Below are 20,447 nucleotides of genomic sequence, written 5' to 3'. Positions count from 1 at the left end.
GGGCAGCTCAGAGCCCCCGTGCTGGGGCAGCCGCCTCCATCCCCAGCTGGGTGCCGCTGAGGTCCTTCCTCCCCAAACACACCCTTCCTCAGGTTGGGAGCCGAGTCCCGGCCATCCTGACCACTCACTTCCAAGTTGTGGCATGAGTCCCATCAGCCCTGCCCCTTGTCTGAGCTCTCAGGACCGGCTGCCAGCTGCTGCCCCTTCTCTCAGGAGTGGCCTCCAATTTCCATTTAAATTGAGATTTTAATGCTCCTTTTCCCCTAGTCCCTGTGCATCCAGGCTTAGTGAGTGGCTTCAGACACTCGAGTTGTGCCTGATGGGTGCTGGATACCTCTCCCTAGTTAATGATCTCTCTCTTCATGTAACCAGGCACCTAAGGAGATAATGTTGGGATGCTGATACCTCCATAGCAGCTGCCACAGCAGCAGAGGGACACTCAGAGCATTAAAGATGCCAGTTTGATATCTTACTCCGCAATCCAGCTTGCACTGAATTGGATTTGAGCTCCTATTGACTCATTTTATTCTTATCTAGACTGCTCAGTGCTGAGCTCACCCTGACAGCCCAAAAAACCCCCCACTCGTCTTCACAACCTGTCCATGGGGTGAGCCAACGCCGCTGCCCCCAGCTCGCCCACGGCAAAATGGGAGCTCCAGAAAATGAACTGGTTTGCCTGGGATTACAGGGCAGGAGCAGAGCTAGCAACAGCACGCACGAGTCCCGACTGACAGTTCCTGCTCCGGGAACTGTAGGAATCCATTGCACTCACCTCTGAGATACGGGCAGGGATGTAGCAGAATGCTGCACGACTTCAGGATGGTTGGAGGAGGATGCTACCCGGTGGAACTGCAGAGGAGACCTGGGCAGGAAACCCATAGCAGGAAAAAAAAAAAAGAAACCCTTTCTGGAGCCAGGTAAACAAGGTGTATTTTTGCCAAAGCAAGCCCGAGTTACAGTGTTTTGGAGCTGTTGTCCACTTCCCAGGCTGACCACAGAAATGTCTGCAATGTGCAGAGGCCTGTTGCATAACCTGGAAGCTCTTGGTTTAGCTCATTGTCACCACCTCATCTCTTCTGACGCGGATGCCAGGAAGGTACGGGCACTGGCCAGGCCCCCAGTCACGGTAGGAGGTCTGGCCGGAGGGAGCTGGTGCACCATGCTGCTGGTGGAGGAGAGCCCCAGCGCTTTGGAGCTGGGGACTCTGCAGTGTTCCCCAACACAAGTTAAATACTGGATCAAAAAAAGGACCATATCACCCTTCTCCATCAACTTCACCCTGCAACTCATCAGCGATAACAGCAATGCATTGAGCTACTCGCTTTCCTCTGATCTCTTTACAAACAGTGGTGGATTAAGCCCCAGAACCTTGCCGCAAGATGAGTATCAGTAAACTCTTCAAAAACAGGGAGGCCAGGCCAGAACTGCTTTGAAAAAAGCTGGGCATTCTGACTCCCTCTTGCCACCAAGCCAGGAATCCCGAGGTAAAGCACAACCACACTACACGTGCTACACCACCTTGCTTTTAGTGTGGGAAATCATTATATACATTGCAGCAACGTTCAAATGAAACCAGTCGCGTTGGGCCTCCTAGGAACATGCCAGGTGATCGTCCCCACCTCAGAACAGCTACTCCGTCTCTAAGTTAGACTCTCCTGTCCTCCCAGAGCTGAAAAGCCTCACGACTGTCTCCGTTTTGACAGTTAGCCACCGCTGCCACGCAGGGAGATGGTTATAAACAAAGTTAAGTCTTATCAGTGCTTCCCCAGAAAAATCCAAGTGTCGACCTTGGAGATACGGTGAGCTCTGCTCCCCTCCCACGCTGATTATGCTGTAACTTGACTATAATTGGGCTCTATTTAATAATTACCGTTACTCTGTAATTATCACTTTCTGATTTTTCTCTTTGTTAACGTTTGCCGGGGAGAGGGAGAGGCTTTTCTGCTTTTTCTCTGTGCCAGAGAGCTAAAGATGTCTCAGATTCAAGACGACATGGATGTGCCGCTCGCTGCGGCAGTGTTTAACCAGGCACCGATCAAAACACGTTTCTAAAGTCACTCGTGTCACAGCAGTGAAATGCTGGGGGCTGTTCCTACCCCCAGCTCCCATACACGCAGGAGAGGCTCATTAAAGAGTACAGGTGAGCAAGGAGTGCTTCTCAAGAAGCCATTATTATTGAAATGAGACAGCAAGGGAGGCTGTGGAAGGATCCTTAATGAAATGGGGGAGGAAGAAAATTAGAGGGAGAACAAAGTAAAAGGGGGAAGAAACAGTCTAGGAAAAGGAGGGGGACCTGACTGATGGAAGACGTGGCGGAGGCGCAGAACCCAAAACAGCAATGTTCTTGCTTTAACATCTGATTTTCTCCTCTACCCTCGGAGCCTGAAGGGCTCAGACACCCTCATTGCCAAAGGCTCCGAGCAAACGGTCCAGCATCCTGGGGCTAAAAGACAACTTATGTTCATCCTAGACTGCTCTCAGCCGTGCACGTCCCAGCTTAGAGAGGCTGGCTCTTGCTCCAGGGGCCAGAGGGGACTTCAGCATGCCAAATCCTTCCCTGCAACACGCTCCAGACAAGCTGCTACCAAGCCCAGCCTCAGGGCTCCGGGAAAGGCGGCTGCATACTTGTCCAGACTTGTAGGATAATTTGCCTGAGCAAGAGAGACACAGTCAGAGGTGAGCCTAAGACAGTTATCCTGGCAAGGCCATCTCCTCCCTCCTGCAGAGCCCACCAGAAATGTGAGTTTCCCCAGCTAAAGGCTGCTTGCAGCACAGCATCGTCCCACCAAGCACAGGGCAGCATTATTTTGTGGGAGTTATCACCAAGTTAGCAGCTGCATTTGGCTTGTGCCCATTTAGCAGCCTCGGGCTGATGGCCTTTTGGACACGGGCAGCCGCAAAACCAGCCCCTCTCCCCACAACACAGCTGCATTTTTACTTCATGGTCTATGGAGGGGAGGCTCAGCAGACCACACAAGTCTTTGCTTTCTCAGCTGAAGTCACAAGGAAAGAGAAATTTGAGCCCTTGCATTTTCATCTTTTGCAGAAAGCATTTTTCTATGGGTCAACTAGAGAGAGCAGGACCACAGAACTGAGCTGCCCACCTGGGCTGGATCTGGAATGGTGAGTTACAAAAACGTGTATCTGAATCCCTTGAGCCACCTGGAAAGTTACTCTGGCTATTCCACACTTAGTAATGCAAACTCCTGCCCAGAGTACAACATCCACGTTATCCTCAAACTCCTCAGAAAACAGGCAACTGCAGTAGTGTCCTCACTCCCGTCTCTCCTCAAGATCATCCCACCACCCTGTTCCCAACCCCGTCTCAATCAAACACGTTGGTGGCGAAAGGTGTAATCTTCTCCGGAGAGACAGCCATTCCACGCTCCACATGCATCACCACAGGCAAGGCATCCACAGGGCAGGTGTTGGGAAACGGCTCGGAGACCTGAGAAACCTTGTCAAAGGACACCTCATTGTTTTCTGTCTGTAGAGCAGCATGGGGGAGAAGCTGGGGGTAGCTGAGGGTCACCACTTCCTTCTGATACGTGGTGTCATGGTGGTAGGAGACCAGCTCATTGCTGAAGTTCACTGTCTCCACTGCATTGCTGGGGCAAAGGCAGCCACAGCCCAAGATGCTTGCAAAAGCTCTCCGAAAGTCTGCATTGAAGGCATAGATGATAGGATTGAGCGAAGAGTTGGCCCACCCGAACCAGACAAAGATGTTGAAGACAGTCTCGCTGACACAAGGAAGCTCCTCTGGCTCCCGTATGTCAAGATCACAAAAGGGCACCATGCAGTTAAGCACAAAGAAGGGCAGCCAGCAGAAGACAAAGACACCCATGATGATGGAGAGGGTCTTGAGGACTTTGGTCTCCTTCTTGAAGGAGTTCTTCATGGAGGCCTCGTGAGGGCAGTCACTGCAGTGGCAGTTTTGGGCATGTTCCACTGCCCTCTCCAGGGAGGAGATCCTGCGGATCTGCCGCTGGGCAATGCGGAAGATGCGGGTGTACGTCACGATCATGATGGCAACGGGGATGTAGAAGCTAATGAGAGAAGATGAGATGGCGTAAGTCCTGTTGAGGCTGGAATCACAGTTCTCCTCCTTGCCAGTGACGTTAAAACCTGGCTCCTGTTGGCTAAAGAGCTCACGATCCTTGTGCCACTTCAGCTGCACAGGGATGAAGGAAATCAAGAGGGACAGTAGCCAAGCCACTCCGATCATGATGAAAGCCACGCGCTGCGTCATCTTCCTCTCATAGCGGAAGGGGTTGGAAATGGCCCAGTAACGGTCCACGCTGATGATGCACAAATTGAGGATAGAGGCTGTGGAGCACATGATGTCAAAAGCCACCCAAACATCACAGAAAGCCCCAAAGGGCCAGAACCCCACCACCTCGGTGGCAGCCTTCCAGGGCATCACCAGTACAGCCACAAAGAGGTCAGAGACTGCCAAAGAGATAACGAAGAAATTGGTGACCTTAGAGCGCAAGTGTCTGAACTTGACCACAGCCACACACACCAGGGTGTTGCCCAGGAGCGTGGAGAGGATGAGAAGGAAGAGCAAGGCAGCTGTCACCACACGGAAGGACAACTCGGAGTTGCCTTCCTCTGTCCAGCTTTTACTACTGCTAGTGTCGTTGATCACATCCTGCCCAGCTCCTTCTGTGGAGAAGTAAAAATCATCCATGGGTTCCCCTTTCTTCCAGTCCCTTGAGAGGTTTCACAGTTGTTCAAGTCCCCATCAGCTTCCAAAACCCCTTTTTACTGCTCCGCTGACGTCTCGGAAGCACCAACTGCAATCCTTCCAGCTCTCACACCCAGGCAGACAACCCGGCACAAGGAAAAGTGCTTGAAGCTCTCGTTCCTTTCCAAATCTCCTGCTGACAGTGGGGCATTTGTTTTTTTCCCCCTCTTGCCTCCCACCCCACTTTTCTTTCTTTGCAGCCTGCCGCTGATAAAAAGCCGACACTCACCTCCAGCACTTGAGCGAGCTGGGAGGGCTTTGCTGCAAGCCTTCCTCCCTCTCCTCTCTCAGCAGCTCTTCATCTGTCGTTGATCTGATGCCTGCTACAGAACCCCAGTCAATCCCTTCTGTGCTGGCCAGGCTGGGACTTGCTGCCAGACGCAAGAGGGAACCTGAGCTCTCTCTGCTCTTGCGGACAGACCTTCTCTGCTCATAAAACAGGCTGCTCTGCTCTCTGCTCTTCCCTCTGTTGCTAATTGCCTCTGGATTTCACTCAGGTGAGATCTGTCTCTGCCCGCACACTGGGTCCCCTATTTACCAGGTCAGTCCTCTGCAAGCTAAGAATATGACACCGGGAGTCCGCAGCTGATGGGGTAAGTTGCTTGGGAATTAGGTGATAGGGCTGAAGGGTAAAATAACAAGCATTCAAGTGGGATTTGAGGGTCTTCAATGCAAATCAGGATGGAAATTTAGTGTGCTTGATCTCTGAATAAAAGATGCCTAAGTTCACTGCCCAGGCACTGAGTCACAGCTCAGATATATGACCCTAACCAGTTACTCCCCTGTCCTGCACTGCCCACCTGCAAGTGGTACACAACTGGCATTTACTTTCCACTACAAAATTCCTTCAAGTCCACAGGGAAAATAAAGCAAAACCAAAAAAAACCCATTGTACAAATGTGAATGTTTCTTTTTTCCCGAAAGCATCAGACAAAGCACAGTTTAAGTGTATCTTTCAGTAGAGGTTACATGTAGGACTAAAGAGGATGCTGAACATCACTTTGATAATTTTTTTATCCTGAATAAACGTGGGTATTTTCATTAAAGTGATATAAGGTAGCTTCTCTTTCAAGTTCATCATTCTTTCTTTAAATTTACTTCCTAAGTAGTTCCACAGTAGCTATCACCTCAGTGATCAACTGATAGCTGAAAACATTAACCAGAAAACCAGGATGTCTTTCCAGCACAGTACCAACTCTGTCAGCAAGCAGTGGTTACCCCCAAGAGCTCTTCTCACTACCCCTACCACCCGTTCCTCCAAAAGCACAATTACAGCTCTTCCTCCTGGCTCCCGTGCTCTCTCATGAGGACTGAACAGAGCCAAACAGCCCCAGCCCGCTGCATTGCCTGTTGTGCCAAAAGCAGAGGCACAGCCCGGTAAGCTGCTGGGACTGGAAGGCAGCAATCACCAGTGTCATGGTACTGCAGGTCTGGAGAAATGAGCAGGGATACCACCCTAAAATTACTCCTCTCCCTACCCCATAAAGCTCTCACTCCAGACTGACAAGCAAAGGGTTCTGCAAGACTCTCCCCTATTGCATTGCGGGGAGGAACACCGTGGTATTAGGAACCAGGTCTGGCCTACTAAGGCACAGCTTAGCCTTAGAAACAGGAAGATCCCAACCATCGCTTTGTAACTAAAGCTACTCAGTAAGCAAAAGAGCTTCTCTGCTCAAGAAACATCAGAAGAATCCTTCAGGAGGCAAGTTTCCTTGAGAACTAGCTCTCTAACGACTGCTAAAATGAGGACCTGCTTTTGAGAAAAGCCTTGCTGGTAAACTGGCCAAGGTTGGAAAGAGCAGCAAAAGCTTTCTGCATCAAACCGAAACACCAACTAGGCAGTTCAGCATTAATTCACTCATTACATTGATAGTAGCTGTAGCGTATCATGATGACCTCTGCCTTTGCCTGTCACATACTCCACTTCTGAAGAAAGCAGCAGCCAATCTATAGAGTCAGCTCAGCTACATGAGTTTTAATGAACTTGACCCCATGACCCAGGCTTTGCATAAGAGCAAGAACTGCCCAAGAACAAGAGCGCAAATATTCTCTTGAAGATACAGCACCAAGCAGCTACTCCTAAAGTAAACAGCACGCTTGCTTTGTGACAGGTTCAGGAAACTTGTTGCCAGCATGTCACAGCATTTACTTCTGAAGGCTTTGTTTAATTAAGCCTCATTAGTTCCACCGTCTGCAGCCTGCTCCTGCCAAGTGCCTATGCCAGGAAGAGCAGCTAGATGGCACCAACAACCGGCTCATGGCCCAGCACCTTCACTTGGGTCTTTTGTCAGGCCAGCTCCATTCCTCCTTCCCAGGAGGAAGAAAAACAGGGTCATCTAATTGCCCAGACCCCACAGGACCCTAGCAGTGCACCAGCCCGTGCAAGGATGCACGCAGATGCACTGTCCTCTGTGCCTCAAAAGGCGTTTTCCCTCATATTCCCTATACTGGGCACAAAGATTTTGGAGATCTATGTTGCAAGACACAAGCCACAGGATGCTTTCACTGTTCTTCAAGGGAGCAGTGATGGCAGGTGACTTGTCAAACAGCATTAAATGATGGCAGAGGCTCGGAGGGGGAGCTCACCGTACGCTTAGGTCACACATGCTAAGCCAGAAGGCATTCCAGGAAATCATTCCTCGAGATACAAGGAAGCCTTCTTCCTCCTTAGGAGCTTAAAAACATCCACGAAAGGATCTCCCCCTTACACGCTGCTCATACTGAAGAAGATGTTCAAAGCTGGGTTAGCAGGGGGAAAACAGGATGGAAAGGGATCCAATACTTTACCAACTTCTGTGCATCTGAGAACACACCTAATGAGGAAAGGACCGGTAACGCCGTTGTCATAGGCGAACTAAATTCTGTTCTGCTGCATTACATTACTAAATAGTTGCTACAATTCCTTGCATAAGTGGCTGCTATTTTTTCTGAGAATCATGTTAAGTACTATTTTAAACAGCACTCAGATATGATAAGATTCCAGTTTAGTAGCAGTTTAGCTCTAGGTTTTTATATTTAATTTCCTCACCCAGCAAGAAACTGCCCTCTATTTCCCTTCCCTGCTGTCTCACCAAAATATACTTAAAATTCTCTATTCAGCCATCTTGATTACATTCCCCACTTTGCATCAAAGGAGGAAAATTACAAGCCACTTCAAATAAAGCAGCAGCTGCTTAGGTTTAACTCTTAAATGCCTCTTCCAGAATGGCTGGCTCACTCAGATGCGTTACGGAATTACAGGAGAGCGTTTATTCATACAGGAATCACTTTGTACTTCCAGAGAAGATACAAGTTCTGATAGCAGGGGAGAAATGAGGGGTAGTCAGATCCTTTAAAAAAAGATCCAGCAATACTGGCTGTAGGCAAGACCTGAGCCTTCCCAGAGCTGCACCGTAGATGGCACAAGATAAGCACAGAAGCAGCAGCTTCCTCCTCCCTGACCCTGCAAAAAGCCACAGTAGCTCTCCAGGGATCAGCATGCCAGCTCAGATCAAACCTCTTGCCAGAGGAAACAGGCTCAACTGCCTGCAAATTCAAAGCTTCCTTCAGGCATATCAGATGGAAGTAGAAGTAATTTACACACCAGGTCACTCCATTCAGATTCATTGTCTTAGAGGAAAAAACAGTACCAGTCTCCTCAGCCGCACTGCTTAATTACAACCAGAAGAAGGAGCTGGATAAAAACTGTCTCAGAGTAAGGCTTGCATATTGTTTATTAAAAAACCAAGAGGTCAATTAGAACAGACTTCCTGGCATAGCAGTTTCTTCCACGGCCACAGTGAGGTGGCTTAGGCAGAGGACCTAAGTTTCTGCGTGAGCCTCAAAACTGCATGTTTGAGATGCACGACAATGAAAAGGAAGTGGAAAGGTAAGACAAGCTGAAGCAAAGAAAAGAAGCAAACCTTTCTAAAGTGATATTCATACAATTAAGGCTGTACAACCCAAAAACCAATACAGGCTACTTGGTAAAAACCAGACAACTTTTTAAAGGTAAACACAGTAACTGCTGGGGTTTTTTAAACACAAAGACTCAGGGAAATCAAAGCATGGTACAGCAGTTATTCAATGTTTGTTGACAAAGCAGCCCAGGAATCTGCCTGTTTATTTCAGCAGACAAGTTTTACAGATGCAGAAGCACAGCTGAAACAGCACTAATATGGCAGTGATCTGTGGCACAGAGAAAAGAAAAGGAGGCACCACAAGGGACTCTGGTTCCTCCCCTCCCCTTTATTACACATAGGCAGAAAACACAGTGGTTTTTCTCCCATTTACTTACAAAGGAAAGGAATACAGAGCTTCAAGTCATTTCACATAATTCCATGTGCAACCTGGGTAAACCGCTAGCCGGCTACAGCACACCTTCTCTGGCAGGAGTCTGCGCTCTCGGACAAAGTGACAAGCCAGAGCCAATGCAGAACCCTAATGACAACTCTAATTTCTTCTCCTGTCCTCTAGGGCTAAAAGTTGGGTCATCAGTAATTAACAGGACCGAGAACTCCAGCCCGAGTTCACCGCTCACCCAAACTGCCATCCACATGGCTCGAGCAAGGGAGCTTGGAACAGGAGGCAGCGTAGAAATGAACTGTGACAGGAATACATTCCAAGTCAGGAGGCCTGGTTATACATCAACATGTAGCATAGTCACCGCCCTGCCACACGCAGGCTCTGTGTGCAGAAAGCCCAGTTAATAGCACATTCCCCTCCTGAAAGAATTCATTTATTCATGTTAGGTATCAGGCTTTCTGCTCTTCCATGTGTATACACATAATAAAAAAGGGACCTGCAAAAGATGGTGATTTCACTTCTGATGGGTAAAGACAGCTTAGGGGTTTTTTTGCATTAGAAACGTTTACAGGGTTTTGTTTTGGGGCTTTCTGGTAACCCATAATCATGTGGAATTGCAACATCAAGACAGAAGGCAAAGTCAAGGCTGTTGTATGAAACAGTCCTCAAAGGGAGAAATGATGCATCTCTTCTCCTCCCACCCCAAATCACTCAACACGAGAGCTCCAAGCAGATCACACTGCAGCTCCCAACAAGTTTTGCTATTTTTCATATTCCCCTGTTTGCAAACAGCTCCAATTTCAAGTGAGAGCAAGCAGAAAATCGTATTATAGTCACTGCAAGCCCTCATCCCAACAGGCAGTGTAAGAAACTCCTTCATTTAAAATCTTTTGCAGGTCTCCCTTTTAAGGCCTTAGTGTCACTACAGAAAGAGGAATTTTTTTTGTCTTGTGCTTGCAATTGCTGCCCCCTAGAGCAGCAACAAAATCTCCTACAATTTAACACTTAGTGTGTCTAGTTGTCCACGACCGTGCAAAATACAGACAGGGAGGGATAGAACTACCAACAGGTGTTTAAGCTTGCTGCAGATAACGTATGTCAAGAACAGTACTTATATGTGCCAAGTGTTTTAAACAACCACACAAACAGCCAAATGTTGAGCAACTGCAATATGGCTGCAACTCAGATTCTCAACATCAGCCACAGCAAAGAAAAAAAGAAACCAAAAAACCAAAAAAGAGCACTGTTATGGACATTGAAGAGTTTATCTTCACTGGGCAGAATAGTGAATTGCATTCCCAGAAGGGAAGACTGGATGCTGCAGAGTGACTTGGGATAACAAGTCAAATTGAGACCAGTGCAGATGTTGGCACAGAGATGACAAACACCAGCTGGGGCCAGTTCCAGAGTGGATTGTCATGGCAGGAGATCCTGTTGCTGAGCAAAGTGATATCCATGAAGAACAGGGGAGCGTTACCCCTCTTCCTAGAAGTTCTAGTCATTAGTTAAGGAACCTTTAGACAACTTCTCAAACTGCAACAACAGGATACTGTTGGGTCTTTAGAGATTCAGTCCCAGAGCTGTTTTGGGTTCAGAGGAAGCAGAGGGAGTCTTTTGTGCCAAATCTATAAAGAAAATTGCAACAGAAAGACATCAGTTTTCATCAGTAAGAGGGACTAGATCAACCACGTCCATAACTAACAAGTACAACTTCAGAGCGTCTCAGTGCCTCAAACATTCAAGTGCATTCTCTTGGAAACACATGCTTCATGTCTGATATAGGATGCTGAGCATCATTCTGCTCCAAAACTCAAGAATAGCTGCCCAAATAGAAAGAGAACTATATGGGCAGTCCTATGTAATTGTTCATTAACAGATTCCTGAAAGGAAAATTGAAGTCTATTTACTCCTGTCCAAGACAGGTCTAGGGAAAACTCAGCATGCAGTTCAAGCCCGTAAGCTCTGGTCACTCACTGTTACTGAATGAAGACTAGTTTAGTATTAGTTTAAGCAGACATCATACCTATAACACATAAGACATAGGAAGCGTTCTAGGACAGAGAAGATGCTGCTTGCTTGGCAGCAACAGGCATGAAAATGCTGGTTTACTTTATCACTGGTAACAGAATATACAAAAAATGCTGCCTGGCTTTGTACAGGCCTTGTTAAGTGACGACAAAAAATAATTAGTCCAAGCACTATCTCCCTCATAGGGCCTTCAACTTCCCCTACACTCCATAGCAAAAAGTCCAGGCAAAATTTCTAGCAAGGAAGGCAGTTCTCTCAAGACTGAGTCGGTAGAGAAAGCAAATGCCACTGGGCACCCAGCAGGGATATCAGGAGAGTTTGCTTTCAATCACACAACTGGAAGCAGGAAAGCTTCTGGCTCAGGCTTTAGTTCTGACATCTTTCATTTTGCAAGGCTGCCATAGATCCTAATAGCACTAGCTAACATGACTTGCTAACATCCGTACCTCCATCAGAAACGGAGAGCTTTTCCAACTCAGCTTCAAGCTCAGCATCAGAAATGGGTGGATTCAGCACCTTCTGGGGAACAGGAGGCAGATCTACAGGCTCCTTAGTCGAGTCCTGGAGGAGACTGTCCAGCTCCTTCTCAAGTTCCTCAGTGTCCATCTCTGCTGATTAAAGAAAACAATTCAGTTCCAAGCAGAATTAAGTACCATCTTTGCAGCACAGACTGAAGTCCAAGTTTAACAGAGGTATTATTACTCCCATCCATCATTACTCATCATAATAAGGAACTTCCTGTGCTACTTCTAAAGGTGAAAATTCAGTCCTGATCTCAGGGAGAAGCTATTCCTTTAGAAGCCTTTGCGCTGAGGCATCTAAGGGCAAGAAAACATTTTGGCACAGACAAACAAGATACAGCAACAGGCAGGCCAGAGGAAAAAAAAAAAAAAAAAAAAAAAAAAGAGATCATCACTTAAAAAACAAAGTGGCAGCCACTCTAAAAATAGATTTAAATCAACATTACACAACTCTGAACTGAAATCCACCATCAGCTAGAGACTGCAGGGATTTGCAGATGCACAAATGTCGATTACCCTGCAACCCCTGTCAGGGAAGAGAAGTCCTCATCAGTCCTCATTCCCTCTCCACGCACCAGTAGCGGCAGCCTTGGTATGTCAGTAAGTGCTTGTCCTCCCAGGAAGAAGGAGTAGATATGTGGGAAAGCAGCAGGGAAAGGATGGCAGCTCAAAGGGCCAGCAGTAGCAAGAGAAGACAAGCAAAGGACGAAAACCCCAAAACATACCTAGACCATTGATCCCCACTCCAGCCAGAGTCTGGGCTACTTCATCTTGAGTATCACAAAGCTGAGGAAAAATACACAGCATTTGATATAGAATATAAACTCATCTTAAGTCTTACTGTAGCAACCTATGTCAAAAGTGGAAATAACAAAAGACAAACAACAAAAATTTCAAAAGTTGACTTAAAGACAGCAGGTACTAGTACAAAAGAGACTTACAACATGACTGTTTTTTCACTAGCAAAATCAATAACATGAAATATTATTTAATAAAGCGCTACAAGACCAAGTAGCATGTCTGTGAATCAAACCTGAAACAGAATTTCATAGTAAAAAAAAAAAAAATCCCCCTAATTTTAGCTTTTTCACATAAGTAACAGCTTATATTGCTGCTTAGGCTAATAAAATAAGAAAGCTAATGACCAATACATCTCAGGTATGAAATTTTACAGACAGTCCCTCAGATCACTAGTTGAAGTCACCATTTAAGTATATGCAGCTTAAGTTGCTAAAAAAGTAATCCTTTTCTGTTTTTTACACCAGCTTAGGCAGACAGACTGCTCTCTTTATTAAGAACAAATTGAAATGAACTCATCTCCTTTCCCTCACTGAACTGCAGAAGATTACAGGTTAGACAGTTTTAAGACCCTGTTTTTATACACACAGTTGCATTCCAGCTTCCAAAGGTATGACTTGTATTTCTTTTCACAACATCTCGCTAAACATTTTTTGGGAAAGTTGTGTGCTTGCACAACATTGCTAACCAAAAGAACACATGAAATGCACAAATTAACATAAATTGCGATTACTAGCCAGTAATAAATGCAAATACATAAAACCAGACACAGCCAGTTACCTGAAGACCTCTGCTTACCGATTTAAAAAATTAAGCCAGTTTGCTCTGGTGACATATAGAATAGAAACCAAACAGCGCCAGAAGCCTCGGCATTAATAGCTGGGCAAGCTTGCTGCGTACATCTACACACCACTTGCTTATTTAGATGTGCTCTTATTTCAGTACCTCTTGTATCTGATCCACCAGGTTCTCTGCCTTCTCCACGGTAACATCCTTCATAGACAGTTTCAGAGCTCCCACACCAGCCTGATAGGCATTAAATACCTTTAAAAAAAAAAAAAAAAAAAGGATGCACAACACTAAGAACAAACAACAAGCAGTGTAAGCTTCTCTCAAGACCTGTTACCCAAGCAGGACCCTCAGAGAAGCATTAGCACACAAGAAGGAAATAAAGCCACAAGCAGGTTTATTCAGAGCAGAGAATAAAGTTTTGCCAGCCAGCTTACACCCCTCAGACATGAGCTCTGACAAGCAGGTAAAGCAGCACAAGCGAGAAGAGCAGGGCTAAAGCAAGAAGCACAAGACAAAATTAACACGCTACCATCTGGTCAGTCTGGGAGGCGTATATACGATCCAAGATCCCCTGCACTGCATCCAGTTTGGAATGAAGCTCTTCAATGCGCCTTTCTGTCCTTCGTTTGGACTTCAAACATCTCAGCGCCTGGAGACATTGGATACACAGACTTGGATCACAAACCAGGCAGCAGCCAAAGGAAGTGTAAAAAAAGCTATGTATTTCCATTTCTCTTCACCACATCCCTCTGGACAAACATATTCTTATTCCTCAGCCTCAGAAATACCATTTCACCACATCTGAGTTAAGTATACAACGCCTAACCCTGGTCATTATCTGCAGTTACGGATCAGCTCCAAGACACTTAACTTGTAGTTCCTCCCAAGTAGGACAGTACTTACCAATTGCTTTTTCCCAGCTCTACAAGCACTCCGGGCATCCTCTTTACACCTGTACAGATGCAAGCAGTAGTTATTTTACAAATCAGCAACCATCCTCACTACCTTGCTCTAATCCAGAGGTGACGGAGTAACAATGCATTTTGGATACAACCACCCTTAAGCCATTGCTGCTTCTCAGAAGTAGTCCTTGAACGCATTCCAAATCTTTTGCAAAAAAACTTTTGACGTCCATTCGTTGCGCGTTGTTTCCGCGGGGATAGGGAACAAAGACTGGAAAACCTGTCCTACCACATGACTGTGGCTACTATGTTTACTGAATAGGAAGGAATGACTTGCACTTTCAGAAAGCAGCTTTGTTCTGTGTCACAGGAATACAAAGTTCTACAGTACACAACTGTTCTTCCCACCACCCTTCCCCAAATTACTTCTCTGCTTCCTGGGAAAGGGACTCCACCTTCTGTGACAGCAGCTGTTCGCTTTGCATCAATTGGTACACTCCAATGTCCACATCATTCATTGGGGAGACTTTGGCATGAAGACCTCGGGCAAACTTCACTATCTAAAGAGAGAGAACCACACACTCGAGTCACTTGTCTCCAGAGTCCGTGCCTGCACTAGAAATACTTCCTCTCTGATGGGAGGAAAAGATGCTTCTACACCCCCAGTTTAAGCCTTGTAATAGAGTGATGAGGACATAGCAGTCATCGTATAATCTAATATTAAACTAGACAAGATCAAGTGACATCAGTGTGAAAAAAGGAAAGCCTTAATGGAACATCCCAAAGATTTCAAGCTGTCCTGGTTCTCTGAACAGTGCACGGCAAATGTCACACTTCTATATACTTTAGTACTGAACCATACAGTGCAGAACACTATGGCAAACATGCCTTCTTAGACATGAGAGCGCCTGCATCTCTCTAGTTACTGACAGACAGGAAAACTTCTTCAAAGTGGAACGCTAATTCCAGTGGTGTGGAACAGTTTTAATTTGAGTAGCTGGGAACAGTCAACCTGTAAGTAGACAACTACAGTATATGCCAATTTTCCAGCTGTTAAGTTACATAGGTAATATTACAAATGTTTGGTGGAGGAAAATAACAAACTGTCACGCAAGACCCAAGGACTTAATCCCATCTATAACATGGTTACAATGTTGAGGTACATAGAATTGACTTCTCCAATCAAAGAATGTCCAGATTTAGCCAAGAAAGTATTCTTCCCAGCCAGATGAAATGCAAGACAGGGATTATACCACCCAAAAGCAGTCACCTTTACCCTGTACCTTCTCTCCATTCTGTTCCAGGATCGTGACCCTCTTTTCCTTTTGCAGCTGGAGCAGCAACAAGTAGAACGTCCTTTCATCCGGACAAACACTGGCACAGAGGGAACGCAGCTCTGAGAGGGCAACAACAGGGTGAGAAGAAAGCGCAGAGTTCTGATACAGGCGATAAACTTCCTCTGCCTTCTCCTGAAAGGAAGCAACAGAGCTGTCTATTAGTTTACACAGCGCTCTTCCTTCTCTTGCAACAACTGCCAAGTCCAAACCTGCTTCCTCCCACACACTGAAGGTGAAAAGTTAGGCACATCACCCTTTGGGCCAGAGAAACGTTCAGACTAAGTTGTATGTAACATTCAAAAGCAATTACAATGCTTTAAAAATATCACCATTATTGGAATGAAAAACAGTACAGTTTTCCATCAGAACCCAAACTACACTATTCACACTCCCTGTGCAAATGCTACGGAACAACGTTAAGAACCACACGGGCAGCACTGTGCTCCTTGAAGTCCGCCCCCCACCCCAAGTTTAAACCAAATAAAACTTTTTATTTAATCCACACTGTGCTTGTACTCACAGTCATTTGGCATCATTTGTACACGCTCACAGAAAGAAAAGTTTTCCCCATTTCAAGTGAGAGTTATAGTCTATAACTCTAAGACTATAGGAACAACTCTTTCCATCCACCCCCAGATACCACATCAAGGCTTGTGGTTTTCCAGGCACCTTTTTAGAAGGTTTCTCTTCTCTCCCCTCCAAAAGGGCTGTGGAATACCCACTGCAGAGGGAAGATACCATCTGCTATCAGAGTAACTACAAATAAAGGAACACATCTCTTGCATTTTGCTAGTCCCAGTCATTTAGAGAGACCCCGATTCTCTCCCAGGAGGGACTGAACAAGTGGCTGCATGGCACTTAGCTACCGGCTGGGGTTAAACCATGACACAACACACTCTGAAGTGAAAGCAACTTTCAATAATGGACATGCAAGTTTGGCTTGATGATACATTGGACTGGCAGCAACTTCTACGTCACCTGTTTCTCCCTACAATAGATGGCACCCAATCTCCAAGTTTCTCTCATGTACTACACTTGCACGAACTCAAACCCAAGATTTACAGGGACCTTGGCATACTACTTGCCCTCCTAGACAAGCGAACCTGCCCCTCCCACTTCTTGGAAGTCAGTGAAGTCATTATCTTAGTTTCAAGGAACATCTGTAGATATAAACCACTTCTTATCCCTGAGTTATTCCATCTACCTCTACAGGCTTTTAAACACCTAAAGAGTACAAATGAAGGACTATTCAACCCTGTATTTCCTTGCTAGCACACAAAATGACTCGGAATTTTTCTGGAGATGCATAATCTTGAGAGAGATCTCAAGAACACTCACCTGAAGCAGCTCCACATAAATCAGAACTTCCTCTTCCTCAGGTATTTTACTGTCACCCAGCACACTGGAGAGCGTCCACTTCAGGGGCTTCAGAATGAAGACTCCCACACCCCAGGAAATCCAGCTGCTGTCTACACTGGCCATGAAGTCTGACTCCCTCTGCAGCTTGCCACGTCTAGAGAAGAGATACGCACGCAGAACTGAGTATGGTCAGTCCTAAACCCTTCCACTGGCAGCAAGCAAAAGCACCAGCATGGAGAATTATTAACAGAAACACTGCCCTGCACTTTGTACACCCACAGTCCTAGTGGCATTTTCTAACAATAGTTTCTAGCTAAAGTTCATGTGTTACCGCTGAGTATGAAAGCGCATGGAGGTCTCCACTCCTCCCAGGCTTCCTCTGGACACAAGGGATTTTTGTTTACTATTTTTCCAGTTTTGCAAGTTTTGTCCAGTTTTCTGGCTTGAAACTGATGACGCATTGAAGAAGTAAATCCAGGGGGAGGGACAGTTTTTAAAGGGGGAAGTTGCACATTTCAGGACACTTCCTTTGCAAGTTAATTACAAATATAGCTTTTCTCAGATCCGGAGATTTTAGTTTCTGTTACAGACACAGACTCAGCTACCTCCTACTGTTCCTGAATCTTTTCAGGATATCAGTCCTAGGCTCTAGTTTCACAACACAAAACACTTGGTTGCAAATACCAGCACACGACGTCCCCACATGCCCGTACACCACCACATACCATTCGTAGCTGGGTCATCACAACAACCACTTAAGGGAACGTAAGCCAGTTTAACACAAAGCTCTCCCTGCACAGTATTCCCTTAGTTTCCCCTGCACTCCCCATGGCACACTGCCCTCCCACACCTCCTGGCAGCCCCAGGCTGAACTCCTCTGACTCCCTGTCAGCTTTACCTTGCACAGGGCTCCCAAATTCCCCCCGCACAACTCAACCCCATGCTCCCTTGGGCGTCTCTGCGCTCTCCTCTGCAAGCCCCCCCTCCTGCTCTCCCACACTCCTAACGCTTAAGAGAGGCAGGCACAACCACCCCAAGAGCAGCCCCAAGCCTTCCCTCACCTCCCCCGCCATTTATCCAGCTCCCTCCTTACCATGCCCACAGCGGGCATCTTCCAGGCCGGCACGACACGGAACTCTCCCTGCCCGCATCCGCGGCGCAAAGCTCCCTTACACCCCCTCCTTCTGCAACCACCCCTCCCTGTTAGCCGGGCCCCCCCTCACAGAGACCCCCCCTGCGGCCTTCCCTGCCCTCCAGCCCCCGCAGCGGGTGGGCTGCCAGGCCCAGCCCGCCCCCCCCCCCCCCCCCCGCCGGCGGTACCTGAGGAGCTCCCGGAGGACGGTGCCGAGGCCGAGCGGGAGGCTGCCGCGCCGCTCGAAGCCGTGTTGCAGGTCTCGCAGGCAGGTACGCACGGCGCCTCGGCGGCGGCCGCGGGCCAGCACCAGCCCGACCCAGAAGGCCATTTTGCTGTCCCACTCGGTGCTGTTCACCTCGCGGCTCTGCTTGAAGGCCGAGAAAAGAAAAGCCATACGTTCGTCGTCCGTCTCCCACTCGGGCGGCAGGTCCCCGGCCGGGGCCGGCCCAGGCGGCGCCCGCCCCGGGCTGCACATCTACGCGAGCCCCCGGCTCCGCCGCGGCCTCCGCCCGGCCGGGACCCGCCTGGCTGCCGGGGAGACAAGCACAGCGCATGCGCACCACCACCCACCCCCCCCCCCGCGGCCGCCTTTGTGTGGGCCGCCCCGCGCCGCTCCCCCCCCCACCCGCCATGGTACGGCCCTGCGCCTGCGCACTGCGCGCCGCCGCCTTCCCGCCACGCACCGCGACGGGTAAGTGCGTGTGGTGGGCGCGCCCGTGCCGACGGAAGATTTACTCACGTCTGTGACATCGTGTGGTGATGTCATTGGGGGTGATGTCATTCTGCAGAACGGGGCCTGGGTTTTCCCCTTCTTGCTGGAGTCAGGCCTGGAGGCCTCTGTGGGCCTGCCGTGGGGGCCTCACCCTTGTTTCCCGCTCTGGCGCTCGTCAGCCTTGCTCCCTGTGTCCTCCAGACCCAAGCGGGAGTGAAGGCGAGCGGGCGAAAACGCCAAGGGGAGCGACTTCTTTGTGCTTTGACACACACTGGGTTAACGTGGTGAGGGGCTACTTTGCTTCCGGGGTCTGTCTGCTCTTCAACTGCGGAGGGACAAAGTTAAAAACAAAGCTGTTGTAATTTTATTTGTGTTTCTTCACTTTATTTGTGTTTCTTCACTTTATGTGTGTTGTTGCTGTGGCCCAGCAAGGCGCAGAGCCCCGCACGGGCTGTCAAAAGGCGTCTAGCACGTGGGCATTGCTGGGCACGCACAGAAGCGATGGTTCAGCTGGGTCAGCCATGGCTGCAAACATCCAGCACCAGAGATCCTCCGTCCTCCCGGGGCCCTGCAGCGCTGCACACGCCATCCCAGTGAAAATCACCCCGGTAACAGTGCACAGCCGTTCACACGGGCAGGGTTGTGCAATTGTTGATGGTAAAGGGCGTGCTGTGCACGGCACATGCCCTGCAGACCGCATGGGGCTGAGCCAGCGGCATGGCGGTGGGGAGCAGGATCCGCCCGCTCAGGCAGCTGGTGCTTCTTGTGTGGGATGGGATGTGAGGAGGGCGGAACTGCAGCGCTGAGTGCCTGCCGGCCGTCCCTGTCCCTCTGAGAACAGCCCCGGCAGGCACCAGGGCTGCCCCAGCCTGGCCTTGCCAGGGCTTTGCAGGGACTCGTGTCTCAGTGACCAGATGTTGGCTTTCCTGTCCTTTCACAGCTGCTTTTCTCTTTTTTTCCTTCACGAGGCAGCACGATTGCTATTCTCCCCAGTTCCCCAAGGGCAACAGCCTCGCATCACATGAATGTCGGGATGTGGGAGAGGAGCGAGAGAGAGGAGTTTCTTCATGCGAGGTCTGATGTTTTCAGAGCAAAGCTCAACACTACTAAAAAAAGGGGAGGCAAACACTGTCGCTTAAGCAGAGCTGCTAAGTTCTGGGTATTTCTGAATCACTGCATTCACCATGTGTGATGTTTCTAGTTTCTTGCGGAGCAGGGGGCAATCGAGCTGTGTCTGGGACCTCGGCCCTGAGTTACCCTGTCCCTGGCGGGCTCACTCGGGGGCTAATCAGCCCTCCCGCGATGAAGACAGAACCGTGAACACCTCCAACACGTGTTGTTAGACTTCCCAGGTTTCTGGGATGTGTTTGGCTTCCGTGAGAGGCACAGAGGGAAGGATTGCTTTGGTCTGTACCCTGTGCTGCGATTCCTCTGGCAGGCTCTGGGTCAGAGCTGCGGTGTGCAGTCATCAGCTTAACCCTGTAGCTGCCGGGACGTGAGAGCCACCGTGTGCCCGCAGGGTTTCTCCAGACATCAGGGAGAAGTCAGCCGGCCCTCAGGACATGGAGTTTGTTTTACCCTGTGTTTTTATTAGGAAGGTTTCCTGAGGCTGCTGAGCTGTGCCAGAGTCTGTTTGGGCATTCACGCAAGGCTGCTCGCGACCACAGCTGGCTGCCGGTTTCATTTTCATTGAGGTTATTTCACGTACATCATCAGAGTCGGTCCTTAACGCAGCCCTGCTGACTCGCGGTGTCTTCTTGGTGAGCAAAGGGCATTGACATCGGTAAATAAAAGCCAGCGATGGTCCGTTCAGAGGGTGTGGTAACACCGCC

General features: G+C 48.4%; 2 protein-coding genes across 3 annotated transcripts; both read right to left on the bottom strand.

Annotated features, from left to right (window-relative positions):
- Positions 1-912: 912 nt before the first annotated feature.
- Positions 913-8,495, bottom strand: LOC104637439 (D(1) dopamine receptor). The gene has a single exon (XM_075736708.1). It carries the CDS (start codon positions 4,688-4,690, stop codon positions 3,326-3,328), a length of 1,365 nt encoding a protein of 454 aa, XP_075592823.1. The 5' UTR covers positions 4,691-8,495; the 3' UTR covers positions 913-3,325.
- Positions 8,496-8,638: 143 nt separating this feature from the next.
- On the bottom strand, positions 8,639-18,461 carry CHMP7 (charged multivesicular body protein 7). Of its 2 annotated transcripts, none has more exons than XM_075736709.1 (10): positions 18,089-18,461; positions 16,748-16,922; positions 15,356-15,541; positions 14,499-14,632; positions 14,074-14,122; positions 13,700-13,819; positions 13,324-13,422; positions 12,306-12,366; positions 11,506-11,670; positions 8,639-10,656 (listed from the first exon to the last, which is right to left on the bottom strand). In XM_075736709.1, exons 1-10 carry the CDS (start codon positions 18,376-18,378, stop codon positions 10,592-10,594), a joined length of 1,344 nt encoding a protein of 447 aa, XP_075592824.1. In that variant the 5' UTR covers positions 18,379-18,461; the 3' UTR covers positions 8,639-10,591. The 2 variants fall into 2 exon arrangements, with proteins under 2 accessions (XP_075592824.1, XP_075592825.1); XM_075736710.1 differs by having other exon boundaries at positions 11,506-11,667.
- Between the last annotated feature and the right edge of the window lie 1,986 nt (positions 18,462-20,447).

The sequence above is a fragment of the Balearica regulorum genome, chromosome 27 (assembly GCF_011004875.1).
Source record: "Balearica regulorum gibbericeps isolate bBalReg1 chromosome 27, bBalReg1.pri, whole genome shotgun sequence".
Taxonomy (NCBI): domain Eukaryota; kingdom Metazoa; phylum Chordata; class Aves; order Gruiformes; family Gruidae; genus Balearica; species Balearica regulorum.
Note: the sequence above shows the minus strand (reverse complement) of the source record. Positions and strands in the feature narration are given on the sequence as shown.

Excerpts from the sequence above, each read along its gene's own strand:
- LOC104637439 (XM_075736708.1), bottom strand. The coding sequence starts at position 4,690 with ATGGATGATTTTTACTTCTCCACAGAAGGAGCTGGGCAGGATGTGATC.
- CHMP7 (XM_075736709.1), bottom strand. The coding sequence starts at position 18,378 with ATGTGCAGCCCGGGGCGGGCGCCGCCTGGGCCGGCCCCGGCCGGGGAC. Across the intron at positions 14,123-14,498 it reads CTTTCCCAGGAAGCAGAGAA|GTGTAAAGAGGATGCCCGGA; the intron begins GTAATTTGGGGA and ends GCATCTGTACAG. Across the intron at positions 13,423-13,699 it reads CCTCCCAGACTGACCAGATG|GTATTTAATGCCTATCAGGC; the intron begins GTAGCGTGTTAA and ends TTTTTTTTAAAG.